This window comes from Ylistrum balloti, unplaced genomic scaffold (assembly GCF_031769215.1).
Source record: "Ylistrum balloti isolate Yb309-2 unplaced genomic scaffold, AGI_CSIRO_Ybal_v1 Utg371032, whole genome shotgun sequence".
Classification (NCBI taxonomy): Eukaryota; Metazoa; Mollusca; class Bivalvia; order Pectinida; family Pectinidae; genus Ylistrum; species Ylistrum balloti.
This window is the reverse complement of record NW_026782573.1, coordinates 354,961-370,293: the sequence shown is the minus strand read 5'-3', so window position 1 is coordinate 370,293 and position 15,333 is coordinate 354,961. Positions and strand designations below refer to the sequence as shown.

The window sequence follows — 15,333 nt, the reverse complement described above, 5'->3', positions numbered from 1 at the left end:
GATAAGTATATTTTCCATTTTTTCCCCATTCCTGTGACTATTTTAATATTTAATAAATATCAAACTGCTGCTTTTTAATGTTTTATGACATGTCATATTTCGTTGACCGGGTCTTCTTTTTTCACATAAATTTTCTTATTATCATTAACTTCTGGGTGAAAAAGATATTAAATACAAGAAAATATACCATTTTCCAGTGAAAGTAATATGTTTTTCATGTCAGAGATTATTTTATACTGATGTCACACGGTAAACCAAGCTCAAGTATGACTTCATCAACTTTGAATTTCTGGATATCACAAAATAAATATATGTCGTAATACGGCTGGTCTTACTTCAGAGATTGCTTCGTAAGATACCATACATTAATATATGCATAGATTTATCTGCTTTTTAATTAAAAGGTAATTCAATCAAGAGATGAACTTACATAAAATTAATTTTTTCTGTTTCTTATCAGGACAACTAAAATGTCGTATTTTTTTCACTTTTGTATTTATGTTATAAGAACTAGTCGAGTTATAGTCTCCTGTTACTTTCGTTTTTAAGTTTGTCGCCAATCTGATTAAAACAAATCATGGTTAAAAACTATGTAATTGTACTGTATAATGGTTATGTCTACTTTCAATGAGATAATTTTTTCCACTTTCGAGTTTATATTATAACGTCGAGTGACAATCGCGATCTCAAGTAGTCGAGCCACATGAATGTCAAACTGGAGTGTACTATACTTCCTCATAGTGTTATTTAGAATGAGGAACCATACGTAAGATACAAGTACATTTTCTATGGGAAAAATTCTGTTGCAATATCGTGCCATACAGAGTACGTCTGGTGATGCGGCTACAGTGGTATGAAACACTTCATATACTGTATTCGTAAAACAACAACCAGGACTGAAATAATCGTTCGAAATATAGTTATAAAAAAAATCACAGGAACACGAATATGGCGCGAACGATGTCACGCGTCGTAAAGAACCGACTTAGTACAAGTTTTTATACATATTTTTTTTATGTATTTCTTGTTTGGTTCCCTATTTTCCCCAGTCTGGTTGTTTGGCACTCATTTCCCCCCTTCCAAAATACTTCCCGTTTGTCTTCTTTCTCTCCGTGTCTTGCCCCAGTATATATCACAACTGTAGTTCCTCTTTACTCCATGAATTGTTGTTCAACCCATATTTGTTTTCTTCTCCTGTACATGCCGCAATACAGTGTCGTTTTTTATAAGCTTTTGTATTCCCCTGTCTACATTATTAGTAAATCATGTGCCGTTTTCATTTTGTCCTCTTCCTATCTTCTCAATATGTCTCTCTCTCTCTTCACTCTTCGGTATTATTAATATTCAATACGGTTGTCAGTGGCTACGTGTGATTTTGACATTTTTTCTTTTTTAATCACTATATTTTCTCACAACTAATACCGTAATCTCCATTTAGATGGGTCATAAAAGTTAAATGTGTGTGTATGATGGCTGAAATTGCTGTCAGTGTCTCACCCCCCCTCCCACTCAGCCACACCCCCCCACCCCCACCCTCAACCCCCTCTCTCTTTTTTTCATTGCCATTTCATTTCTCCAGCTCTGCCGACGTTTCGGCGTGATCAGACTAAGATGGCCGTTAGCGGACATTTTGTTTTTCACTTTTAAAGTTTGTTATTTGCTATTTCCGAAGAAGTACTGATGAAACTTTATAGATATATTCATAATGATCCAAATTGTTTATTCGGGATGGCTGCAAACGATCTTTTAAAATTGATATTTGAAGATATGAACCATTTTGTACCTAATTTACACATTACCGTCTTACATAGACCCGAAGAAGACCATCGATACTTAACGTGAAAACTCCACTACTCGCTGATATTCCTTTTTGTTTCTCATTTCTCTCGTTTCTGTAACGGTTGGACTTTCCAACGTTTCTGTCTATCCAGGGGCTTACATCTGCTTCCTTACAATGTTTCATATTGATGCACTTTCTAACAACGTATTACTGCCAAACCCTGAATATCATACACATATATAGGTGAATAGCATACAAGTTCAACGATAGGTCAGGGTAGGAAACCAAAACAAGAAATTTTATTTTGGTGTTAAGTTACATTTTCCAGACTGTTTAAAAACAACCAAGACCACAGCCATACACACATCTAGGCTAATGCTGAATACTCGTGTGTTCGTATTTAAATCCAGCGACACAGCGACATTTAGAATATAAAAAATCATCCACGCCAAGTTTTAGTCGCTTGTTATTGGCCAATGTGTGACACTGAAACATAGATGTCCTTCACCCAGAATCCCATTTGAGCACACACGCTATGATGACATGGGGACACGGTTACTCTTATTTCTAAATAGAACTTTTTCGATGAAGATTTGTAGCACGTTACTACAGAACCTATGCCAAACCAAGTTGTCATTTATTGATAAAATTAAAAAAAAAAAATACGTAAATCTTCTTTATTAAATATTCTCTTATTTTCAAGATATCTAATTTATCTTTCAGATATCGTATTTGTTGATAAGATATCTTAGTTAAAGTTCATGCGGTGCAAATATATGTTTTCCACCGCTAAATTAGATGCCTTATATAATTTGTATTGCTCTCGTGACGGGTAAAAATAAATTTTAATCTGAAATGGTACGAACACCTGAAAGCATGTGGACGAAGGGGAATAACTCCTACATGCCGTTGTACAGTTATCAAATATGCAAATATGTTTTCCCGGAGTTAGAAAGGCATATGTCTACATGTGTATAACTAGTTAAATGACCAGTTAATTCATAACGTATTTTTTCATTATTATCTATGAAATAGACATTTCAAACAAGACATTCCGGAAAACAATGAACGCTGTTGGAACTTGAATTTAGACATGTAGCAGTGTCTATAAAATGTTTTATTATTTAGTACAGAAGCATGAAGAGCACAAACGACATTGAGAAATATTGGACGTTGCAATGGAAGGTAAGACAGCGAATTTCTTCTTCAAACGATACCCTAGATCATTTTTAGATGACCTGGTCAGAAGTACCGGTTAGTCAGTGCCATACCGCGGTTTCCATAGTCCGTCCATCGTCTGTCGTACAACTACATTTTCAATAATAAAAAAAAAACGCAACTGGTCGTGAACGACTAATTGGAATTTGACCAAATTTGGTCAGAAGCATCCTTGGGAGAAGGCCAAGGAAACACGTTTTTGCATAAATGATGGGTATCTCCCCATTCCGTGTCACATGAGAGGCCACACAAAAGGAGAAAGTAACCAAATTCTTTAATATTCTTCTTCTATTAAATCTGAACAGCTTAAGTATCCGGGATCCGTAAGTGTAAGGGGATCAATTTTCATATGATATAAACGTTGGCTCGCTCCCGATGGGAGCGGGGCCCAATAGGAGACATTAAGCATATTATATAAAATTCTTTGTTTATGGAAATTCCAGGATCTGTCGCATCCTTAGGCGAAAAGGAATCAGTTTAGTATAAACAGGGATTCTTAGGTGAAGAATACTTTTGTAAAAACAGTTTAGCAGACCCACTGTGGGGCAATGGAGTGAGTCCAATGGATAATAGGAAAACTAAATATAAATCTCAGAATTCTCACCTTTAGTTTGGATAAAGTAAAGTCAAGTGAGTGGTAGAGGCCCGATGGACCATTAGTTTTATTTATATTCAAACATTTCTTTACAGACCCAGATATAGATCCATGATTATACATATTCTCATATCATGTTGTTTCCTTGATACATAACAGTTGTGCATGCAATTTTAATTGTTTTGAAACAAGCATGAAAATTTAAACTGGAAGATCCTATGTCTCATTTTAAGGATTGTCACTTTGTCCATCACACCAATGTGTTCAAAGGTTAATTGTTAAATGATAATGATTATGCAATTTCTTGAATTCTTTGTTGGCAAACAGAGGTCACTCAATAAGAATATATGATAATCCATATAAGAATATCCCATAAAATATAATGAAGAATAATTGTTATCATAGTACGCAACAGGGTTTTTTTTATAAGGATTATCATAGATTTTTATAGATTGAACATAGACTCCTGTGGTTGGATTCAACAAGATATTTTGAAGTGTTATTTATTATTGATTAATAGTTTTTGTTCATGGTATTATATTTTTCTATAGTTTATAAACAAGAGCTAAAAGATGTGACCAGAGAATTAGCTCATATTGAGGGTGAGATCCAGGACCTGTTAAACAGACAGTCTTCTCTTCTTGCAAGAAAAGATGAAATTGAATCCATACTTGAGCAGAGTGCTCTTATACAACAGACTGACACAAAATGGGACTCTACAGGTAAATATATCAAGATTGAGAATTCCTTGAATAGATTAAATTAGAAAAAAAAAAAATGTGAGACAAGGCATTCATATCTTGCAGACATTTTGTATTTTCATTGCTAAGATTTGATAAGAAATGTAATCTTAAGATTTTGACCTGTAATTGCATGTGTTGCAGACTTTTCATGGAGTGAAGAATTGCAGATAAAGATGAAAAGTATCTTCAATATCAAATGCTTGCGTCCAATGCAGCTACAGACAATGAATGTGACCATGTCTGGAAAGGATGCTATGCTGATCATGCCGACTGGGGGTGGCAAGAGTCTATGTTTTCAGTTACCTGCTCTCTTATCAAAAGGCAAGTAGAAAAAGAGAGTGTTAGTCATGTTCCAGTTAGTCGTCCTCAAGTGTTACATCAAGCAATCTGTTATTTCATTTTGTGTTTGTGGTTAAGCTTGACATATGAGAGTTGTTGTATTGTTTATAGTTATGTGAAATAAGTGATGGGCTAAATTATAATACATAAAACACCAAATGCTTACTTTTGAAATTTCTTGCCAAAGGTTTCTGTAAGTAGAGAAGGGATAACTATGATTACATGAACATGGAAAGGACTGTGTTTGGTTGACGGATGTCACAAACCTGTAAGAAAAGGGGAGATAATTAATATGTTAGTAATGCTTTAGTAAAAGGATCAGTTTATATTATAATATATATACACATGTGCATTTAACGACGCCATTATAATTTCACATATTTCACACTGTTGGCAGCATAGTTGTAAAATTCTATGAGACTGTTAAACATCTCCCCTTCTCTTTTTCCGTAGGAAAGTATGTGATTTTCAGGAGTTGTGTATTTCTTTGATATATAGACACAGGAAATTCTTGAAGTACTTAGGGAGTGAAAATGTCTCATATGTGAAAATGGTTTTAGCCTGCATTTAAAACTTTTTCACCCAAAATGTACAACTGATCGTTTTTCCCATTTTCCTGAACAATGGAACAGATTTCCTTTTCTGTCCAGCCTTTTCTCCTTCTACAACTGATGCTTGAGTTATCCTATTAACCATATTTTCAGATTTTTCTAATCTTCTCCTAATATTTATGTTAAAATATCAATAACATCCATTATTTAGTTTCATGATTTTTTAGCAAAAAATCCACAAATCACACAGAAAAATTAATCCTTGTGTCCATTATAATGGATAATGTCAGACTGATATCAATACTGAGTCAACAGCTTCCTGGTACAGAGAAATACTCATATACTCACACATACAGGTACAGGTACATTGGAAACAAGTTCTATTTGAAGGTATCAATCTCATAACTCCCTTCCCCTTCTCTTTGACACATTAATCATTCTTTATAACCTTCAAAACTGCTTTCATAAGTATTTGCCTGAAGCTATGATAATGGGCAACTGTAACACACACAAAAAGATACTAGGTAAATGGAATTTTGTTTTAGAAAGAAAAAAGAGAATATACATATGCGTTTGTAAATGTGTTTGTGATATTAGCTGTCCTTTTGCATTCATGAACTGATAAATTTTTATTTCTCAAGGTTTCTTACTTCTCCAGGCCATTCGTCAGAAATGTAGTTCAACGCAATTTGTCATTGTATGTTAATTGTTGTAGTCAAGATTTGTAGATTTAGAAATATATGCATTACAGTTCAGCTTGATAAAGCTAACTGGAAAACAACATAAGACTACTAGATCTTTTCATAAACAATCATTTCTGTTTTAAAGGGCTCAGTAATTTTTGGTTGCGACTTCTTTTGAATATTTGCTTTTTGTTTCTGTAGGTGTGACATTGGTTGTCTCCCCTTTGGTTTCTCTGATGGAGGACCAAGTGATGGCGCTAGAAGCATTACAGGTAGATGCCACCATGTTAAATGCTTCTGTGGACAGACATAAAGCAACAGCAATACAGAATTCAATGGTGGACAAAAATTCCTTGCTCAAACTACTTTATGTTACTCCTGAAAAACTAGCGAAGAGTAAACGCTTCATGAACAAACTGGAAAAAATGTACCAAATGGGACGATTTTCTCGACTTGTTATTGACGAAGTTCACTGTTGTTCACAGTGGGGACATGATTTTCGACCAGGTAATGTTAGATTTATTCACTTCCCTAAATGATATGCATATTAAAATTCAATTTCATTGTTGTCGTTGATATAATGCATTGTAACCAGAAATACAACAAAAGAGATTTGTATAACCAACACATTTTACTTTAATAGTTTTGATACCATCAATAAGATTAAGAGTAGTCATGTTATCTATGATTTGAATATCAAATAAAAAAAAATTTAATTGTTTCTTAATGACTAATTGTAAAGGTTGTTTTTACTGATGATGCAAACTTTTGTTGTTTTCGAAAGGATGTTATTTATGGCATAAAACAAACTATATTTTTTTGTATCTATGGAATTTTCACAGTACATATTTTTCTCAATTATATTTCATCCTTAATATTGCAAATATAGAACCCTCTAGATATAACAACCTTTACAGTAGAAGAAAATTCTGCATAAGTTATAGAATACATGTTTTATCATGATGAAAACAGTACAGGATAAATCTGCAGATTTTTTAATTTTTTTTATTTTTTATTTATTTATTTTTTTTTTTTTTTGTGACAGACTACAAATTCCTGGGAATCATGAAAAGACAGTTTCCAGAGGTGCCTATTCTGGGCCTCACAGCCACTGCTACTACCAACGTTTTGGAAGATGTAAAGAAAATCCTCAGTATTCCTCACTGCCTTGTGTTCAAAGCCTCCTTCAACAGACCTAACCTGTATTATGAGGTACAAACAAACTAGACCATATCTACTGCTAATTACCTGTTTATTTGGATTTAATAATGCACATCAAATTTATACTCCATTGTTACTGGGGGGAATTTTTAACAGCCAGGGTCTAACTAGCATGTGTCCATGTGAATCTAACCCAGTATGGTCAGCAGTAATGAAATTACTCATTGAAGTAGCTGTCTGGTGCAGTACTTAAAAGAGAATTTCCTAACTACCGGTAGTTGATATGGATGTGGCCGAATTTGGCCAGAGCCTGAAACTGCATCTAATTTCCTTTATTATCACCTCTGTCTTTGATGATATTATTGCTCTAGGTTAAACTGTGAGAACAAATCTGGATAGGATTTGAGGTTGGGGGTCGGTCAAGGACATATTTTTTCCTCTCCATCCATCTGTCCTTGTGTCTGTGAAAGTTTGTCAGCACTGTAGAAGTTCCATTCCAAGAGGGATTCCCACCAAACTTCACTCACTTGTTAAGCATCAAAATTACTTTAAAAAATTTTAATGTCAAGGTACCTGTGACTATGTTTTTAGTAAGTAATTGTTAGCGCTCTAGCGACTTGAGAGATTTTCATCCCTCTTCACAAAATTATGAAGCATCAAGTTATCTTAGATGACATTGAGTTTCAGGGTTGTTGGGTCAAGGTCAGTGTCAATATCTTTAGAAAATCATTGTTAGGACGCTAGCTTGTGAGGGCTGAAAGGGGACAATACATGGCTGTATCTAGCTTGTGGGGGCTGGTAGGGGACAATACAGGGCTCTCTCTAGCTTGTGGGGGCTGGTAGGTGACATGTATTGCTTCATCAATACTCAGTATGCTTGTTCATTTTGTCATACATGTCTGCAATGAAATAGGTCTATCAGTTGATAAATATATGTAGAAGAAATGAGACTGAAATTGTTGCTTTTATACAGATCCGACCAAAACCATCTGGAAGTAAAGATGCTCTGGACGAAATCCAGAAATTGATAAAGAAAAAGTTTGATGGCATGTCAGGTGAGATATGCATTGTTATAGGTGTCTTTTGATGATTCATGTTTAATTTCCATTTAACAAGGAATAAACATATAAATAGAGTCAAGAATTTGTTTTTATGAAAAATTCAGATATTTTCAGAATGGGTTTTAATTGGTAATTAACATTTTCTGAATCTTAATTTGTATAAGTGTAGTGCTATAGATGGTGAGATTAGAGAAACTGTTGATATATCATAATTTATGGTCTACTCTTTTAGGTCATCTGACCGAAGGGTCTGATGACCTATTGCGATCGCCTTTTGTCTGGCGTCGTCCGGCGTCTGTCGTAAACATTTTCAACTTCTCTCAAGTTGCACATGTCTCATTGAGCTGAAACTTACCTGAAATGATCCTGACATGATCCTGATCAAAGTTTGTTAATATCGGGTTGGTCTGAAATTCAACATGGCCGCCATGGCTGCCATCTTGAAAACACATTTTCGACTTCTTCTCAAGTTCAAAATTTGAAATCTTGTATTTTATGTCAGATGACTGTCAAGGCCCCATGGGCCTTTTGTTTTGCTTAAGCTGTTATATTGTCATATTCTGGAACTGCCAATTGTTTCAAGATCATGGCTTACTATTTCTACCAGACAAATAAACATTCAGTCACAAACCATTCATGAATTTTCATCTGAATTTTTAAATCACTTCATGATTATCCCTTATTTTATGAAAAAAAAAGTTTCTAACTGATAAACATTCAGATAAAGTATTTATCTGAAGTTTTCTTTAGAAAGACAACTATCTGGATTTGTTTCAAAACCATCTGATATATAGGATTAATTGACCTTCAGCTTATTGGTGTGAATTTTTCTTCAAACCTACTTTACATGTTTATAAGTTTATCCTTATTGTTGTACAGGTATCATATACTGTTTCTCAAGAAAGGAGTCAGAAGACGTTGCTATAGGATTACGGGAGAGAGGAATAAAGACAGGCAGCTATCATTCAGATATGAGTGCTACACAGCGCAGCAGTGTACACAAAATGTGGCTCTCTAACAAAATACAGGTAGGTTAGTGATATATTTGTGTTTTTTATTTTATATCACTGAAACATTCATGTATCTTTAAATTATCTTTATGATACCATGCATATTAAAAGTACACCTGTACAATTTATCATTATGTATAAAAGTATTCTGTATGTTTTATATTTTTGTAATGAAGCATAAACATGTTAATGATAATTTGATTTCATGAAGATCATGTTCAAAAATCAAAAATTAAAATGTTGACATTTTCATTTAGAACAATATTAATTTTTTTCATTTAGAAAAAATATCAATAGTTTTTTGTTTTGAACAATACCAATTTTTTTTTAGAAAAATATTTATTTTCTTTGTTAAGAACAATATTAATAATTTTGTTTCGAACAATTTCAATTAAGAATGACGAACAAGAAAACACTGAAGAACCGTTTAAATTGTTTGAGGAATACAACGTATTTCAGAAGATAATTTCTCATGAGTGACTTGTGTCCTAAATTGATTTACTAGTAATTAAAACATTTCTTTTTCATAGGGATGACATGTTAATATTTACAATAATATTTTGAGAATTTAAACTGTTGATCAAGCAATACAGGTAGACATCTGATTATAGGAAACTGCATAAACACATGCTATACTCGACAACCTCACACTTCATAGATATGTTAATTATACAGATCAACAAAATGATGTAACAGTTCTTTGATATAAAGGACATTATTTCTTATTGACGTTAGGTTTCAACCAAAATAATTTGCATAAATTTTTCATAAAGAAAAAGGTAAAAGAAATATTTCCAGTGTAGAGTTCAGGACCCATCTTTATTCTGTCACTTGATATTGTCATCAGGGTTTTCCATAAAAGCCAGTCGCCGGCCAATTTGACCGGCTACCTTGACCATTTGGCCGCATACACCAATCCAGTTCCGTAATAATGTTCCGTACACGACTACACGTACATGGAAGGCCAGTCTCCTACTTTCACTACACAGCCTACTACTAACAAAATTATGGAAAACCCTGACTACACATCCTGCTACTAACACAATTATGGAAAACCCTGTGTCATTCAGTATGTTTTTTTTGTACATGAGAAAAAGTTCTGTTTGAATGATGTGATTGACATTCTCTGTCAATCAAAAATACTTGAACAACTTGACTGAATAGCAAAAATGAAAGTTAAGAATACATTCATAAATGTTAATGATTATGTGGCAGATGTGTTTATGATATGAAAATGAAAGGACTGGGTTAAAAATTAGTTTGATAAGTACTGGGTATTCGAGAATTAGCTGGTCAGACAATCCAAGCTTAAGTAGCGTAAAATATGAGGACACGCCTGAGACTAAGCAATCAGATTGACTTGTCATCGGTATTTTAGTAATGTGAGTTTGAGAAATTGAGATTTTACTGTATCTTCCATGAAAATAATTTACCAGCCAATTTGGCTGTTGTAGGTTGTGGTGGCCACAGTAGCATTTGGAATGGGAATAGACAAACCAGATGTGCGGTTTGTAATTCATCACTCCCTCAGCAAGTCCATGGAGAATCTGTACCAGGAAAGTGGACGTGCTGGTCGTGACGACAAAGTCGCCCACTGCATTATCTTCTACAGATTACAAGATGTCTTCAGACAGAGCACCATGGTTTTTACAGAGCAGACAGGATTGGACAACTTGTATGGCATAGTGTCTTACTGTACAGATATATCACAGTAAGTGTATTAGATACTTTGACAGTAAGTGTCTCAATGAACAGATATATGACAGGATGTGTCTTAATGTACAGGTATATTTATCAAGAGTCCTTTTTAGTCCAGAGGTATGACATTAAATGTCTTAATGCTGCACAGACATATCATAGTGTCTTATTGTACAACAATATCATAGTGTCTTACTGTACAACCATATCATAGTGTCTTATTTTACAACAATATCATAGTGTCTTACTTTACAACCATTTCATAGGAAGTGTCTAACTGTACAACCATATCAGTGTCTTACTGTACAACCATATTATAGTGTCTTACTGTACAACCATATCATAGTGTCTTATTTTACAACCATTTCATAGTCAGTGCCCTATTATTCAAAATTTTTATTGTATAGTCATATCTTTGCAAGGGTCTTGTTATAGATATTCTCATCAAGTGTCTTTCTCTACTGACAGACGCATCACAATAAATGTCTTGCTGTCGACATATGTCATCAAGTGTCTTTTTGTACAGACATATGTCTTCAAGTTTCTTTTTGTACAGACACTTGTCATCGAGTGTCTTTTTGTACAGACACATGTCATCAAATGTCTTTTTGTACATACACATGTCATCAAGTGTCTTTTTGTACAGACACATGTCATCAAGTGTCTTTTTGTACAGACACATGTCATCAAGTGTCTTTTTGTAGAGAAACTTGTCATTAAGTGTTTTTTTGTACAGACACTTGTCATCAAGTGTCTTTTTGTACAGACACATGTCATCAAGTGTCTTATTGTACAGGTATATCACAATAAATGTTTCAATATACCATCATATGACTGTAAGTATGCTGATGAACTAAATACCTTAGTTTTTAAATCTTGCTGTGAGATTATGTTTCAAATATTTCTGTAATGTAGGTTTGTGTGATCAGATCCTTATGATTTTCATTACAGTTGCAGGAGAAGTATGATAGCTCGACACTTTGGTGAGGTTTGGGACAGGTCGCAATGTAACAAGATGTGTGACCATTGTGACGACACATACCGTGGTCAGTATAGATATTTTTATATACTCTCTGAAGATGACAGACTTACCGTGGTCAGTATAGACATTTTTATACTCTGTGAAGATGACAAACTTACCGTGGTCAGTATAGACATTTTTATACTCTGTGAAGATGACAGACTTACCGTGGTCAGTATAGACATTTTTATACTCTCTGAAGGTGACAAACTTACCGTGGTCAGTATAGACATTTTTACACTCTCTGAAGGTGACAAACTTTGCGTCTTTGCACTGTTGAAACTGATTTATCAACGGTCAATGTTGCCTCAGACTGTAAGAAATTGGACAATTTTGAGTATCACTATTTTTTACTTCAGAGTTTGATCATCTTAAGGCTTAGAATTTATAAATTTTCATTAAAAGCTGGTTGCTGGAAAAAGAAGTCTGTTAATTGTCAGGTATGAATTGATCATTTTATCAGCATAGATAAGTTAGTATTACAAGGATATTGATGCCTTATTGAGAATAAGAATATTTTCTTACAAATGAAACCACAGGTCTGATATAGGTCACTGTACTATGAAATAAATTTATGATATCATTACTCGACTATCTAAAGCTGTTATCTAATCATTAATAAAAAATTGTTTTCTCGCCATTTTCTTTTAATAATTCTTGATCTCACAAGGTCGAAAATCAAATCTCTGTGTCTTGAAGTGTAATTTACGACATCTCGGTCTACATAGTACAGATTTTTTTTCATTTTTAATATACATGTATTGTTGACTGATATGATGGATTTATTGTATTACATTAATAAGTTGGTTTTATGACAGGATGTTTCATATTGTTTACAATCCCTTGTTAGTTCAATCTTTTATGAATGATTTAAATTTTTTAATTGGATGCAGTGACCCCTGAGAAACGAGATGTTACCAAGTTATGTCAGAATGTCCTGACCATCCTAGATCATGCCGCCCAGACTCAGCAACGTGTTACAGCAGCCAAACTGTTGGATGCCTGGGAAGGTCGTGGTGCTAGCTCCTTAAGAGTGAAGGATATCCCTCAACCAAACATCTCACGAGACAAGCTGGAAAGAATCCTTTCCCACCTACTGATGAACGGTTATATAAAGGAAGATTTCCACTTCACTGCATACTCCACCATTAGTTATTTAGTCGCAGGTAGTTACCAGACTAATTAATCTAGACAAATTTTACTTCTGGGAAAGGATAGTATTCACTATGTTTTCCCCTCTGAATATATTGAAAACATTGGGATATTTCCCCAAGATAGGACGCTTTTTCCCCAAACAGAGCTAATCAGTATATTTAAATTATTATATTTTTCAAATTTTGCCATCTTGGAAAAAAAATGAAATATTAACTTTAACCCCAATATTGTGATATTCTATTCATGTATGTCATATTTCCCCAAGATAGGACGCTTTTCCCAAACAGAGCTAATCAATATATTTAAATTATTATATTTTTCAAATTTTGCCATCATGAAAAAAAAAATGAAATATCAACTTTAACCCTAATATTGTGATATTCTATTCATGTATGTCATATTTCCCCAAAATAGGACGCTTTTCCCAAACAGAGCTAATCAATATATTTAAATTATTATATTTTTCAAATTTTGCCATCATGAAAAAAAAAATGAAATATCAACTTTAACCCTAATATTGTGATATTCTATTCATGTATGTCATATTTCCCCAAGATAGGACGCTTTTCCCAAACAGAGCTAATCAATATATTTAAATTATTATATTTTTCAAATTTTGCCATCATGAAAAAAAATTGAAATATCAACTTTAACCCCAATATTGTGATATTCTATTCATGTATGTCATTTATCTTTACTCCATTTCTCTCCTCAATTCTGACAAAGAGGGCTATCAGAGATTTCTCCATTTTTCAAAAAAGGCCAAAAATTTCTCTTTTTCCACAATGGGTTGTATTTCTCCTATTTAAGATAAACCCAGGATTATGTCATACCCCTTATAAAACTTCTTATAGATAATTAGAAACGAAACTAGAAAAGAAGTAAGATTCATCAACATGAAAAAAATAATTTTTCTAGATTAAATATTAGAAAATTTTTGATTACACAAAGAAATGTCGATGTATGGAACAACCCTCAGTCAAATGTTGTAAATTCAAGCACCATTAAGCAGTTGGTATATAAATGACATGAATACTGGAAATATCAACCACAAAAATATTTCTTTAAGGAAAATATTTGAACTGTTAATGTTACAATGTTTTAAAGTACACATTGTCATTTCAGAGCTGACTTACAGGATTGTAAAATCCTACTTTATAAAAATAGAATTAATCTATCTATGTATCTAGAAAACTTGGTGGGTAGATTTTATTTGTATACCCTAGTATTCTATGTGTTTGAGATCATTATAGGTACGTTGATAATGTTTATATACAGACGGTTTCCATGGGTACATGGGTATTTATATTTTATTTTACAGGATTGATTATTTTATTTGTACAATGCTTGATCTCAAAATAATTTCTTATTTCAGGTGCAAAAAGCAGATTATTACAAAGTGGAAGTGTAAAGATTGGTATGGAATTCCCAGGAAAGAAGAAAGCCTCGACTACCACTGATTCATCAGACTCCAAACCATTAAAACTGAAAAAAACCAGTTCTACCCCTGATAAATTATCCTCCACAACCGATTCAAAATCCGCAGGTGTGAAAAGAACAATTTCTTCTCCGGCAAAACAAAAGTCATCTGCCAACCAGGAAAAACCGAGACTAGTTATCATCAACAAACAAAATTCTCACTTCACCACATTAACAGATGAACCAGATGACATTGATGTGACCTCTAAACAGCCTCAAACTTGCAGTAAATGTACAGATTCTGATGAGGATTTGGAAGTAGTTACCCGAGAGAAATCATCGGGTGCTGAGGACAGATCGCAATCTCAGTGTGGTATCACTAGAAGTGATGTAGCAGGCAAATTCCCATTGTCTAAAAAGAGGAAGAAATATGCTTTCAGTGATACAGACAGTGACGACCTTGACTTCTGTCAGGAGAAAACTAAGAAGAAACCATCAGTGAAAAAGAAGATTTCCAAGACTACAAAAGACACAGATCTCATGAGAATCTCAGCAAATGCTATTTCTAATGGAGAAACTATCTGTTTAGATAGCAGTGAAAGTGATGATAGTTAGCCTGATCTGAGAAAAAAAACCCGACACCTAACTATACATTAAAAAGATGTTGTTGTTTTAACTGATGTTGTTGTTTGATGTTTTTTTTTTGTTTGTTGTTTGCTTTTCATTTGAAAATTTACTTCAATCAGATCTGTTAAACAAATTCAACTTGGTTTTGTCTGGAGCATTTTTGAATGAAAATAAAAAAAAAAAAAAAAAACATTGAGAAAAAATGGAGAGGATTAAATATGATTCCTTCCTGAACAAGAAGCATGTGTGATTTTATGTCTCGCATGTATTTT

At 33.6% G+C, this 15,333-nt stretch overlaps 1 protein-coding gene across 2 annotated transcripts; it reads left to right on the top strand.

Moving 5' to 3' along the window:
• Positions 1-2,781: 2,781 nt before the first annotated feature.
• Positions 2,782-15,110, top strand: LOC132560207 (ATP-dependent DNA helicase Q1-like). Of its 2 annotated transcripts, none has more exons than XM_060224861.1 (11): positions 2,782-2,965; positions 4,145-4,315; positions 4,478-4,657; positions 6,111-6,416; positions 6,955-7,121; positions 8,044-8,125; positions 9,011-9,159; positions 10,596-10,852; positions 11,791-11,885; positions 12,754-13,026; positions 14,391-15,110. In XM_060224861.1, exons 1-11 carry the CDS (start codon positions 2,959-2,961, stop codon positions 15,047-15,049), a joined length of 2,346 nt encoding a protein of 781 aa, XP_060080844.1. In that variant the 5' UTR covers positions 2,782-2,958; the 3' UTR covers positions 15,050-15,110. The 2 variants fall into 2 exon arrangements, with proteins under 2 accessions (XP_060080844.1, XP_060080843.1); XM_060224860.1 differs by lacking the exon at positions 2,782-2,965 and adding an exon at positions 3,228-3,259.
• Positions 15,111-15,333: the final 223 nt, after the last annotated feature.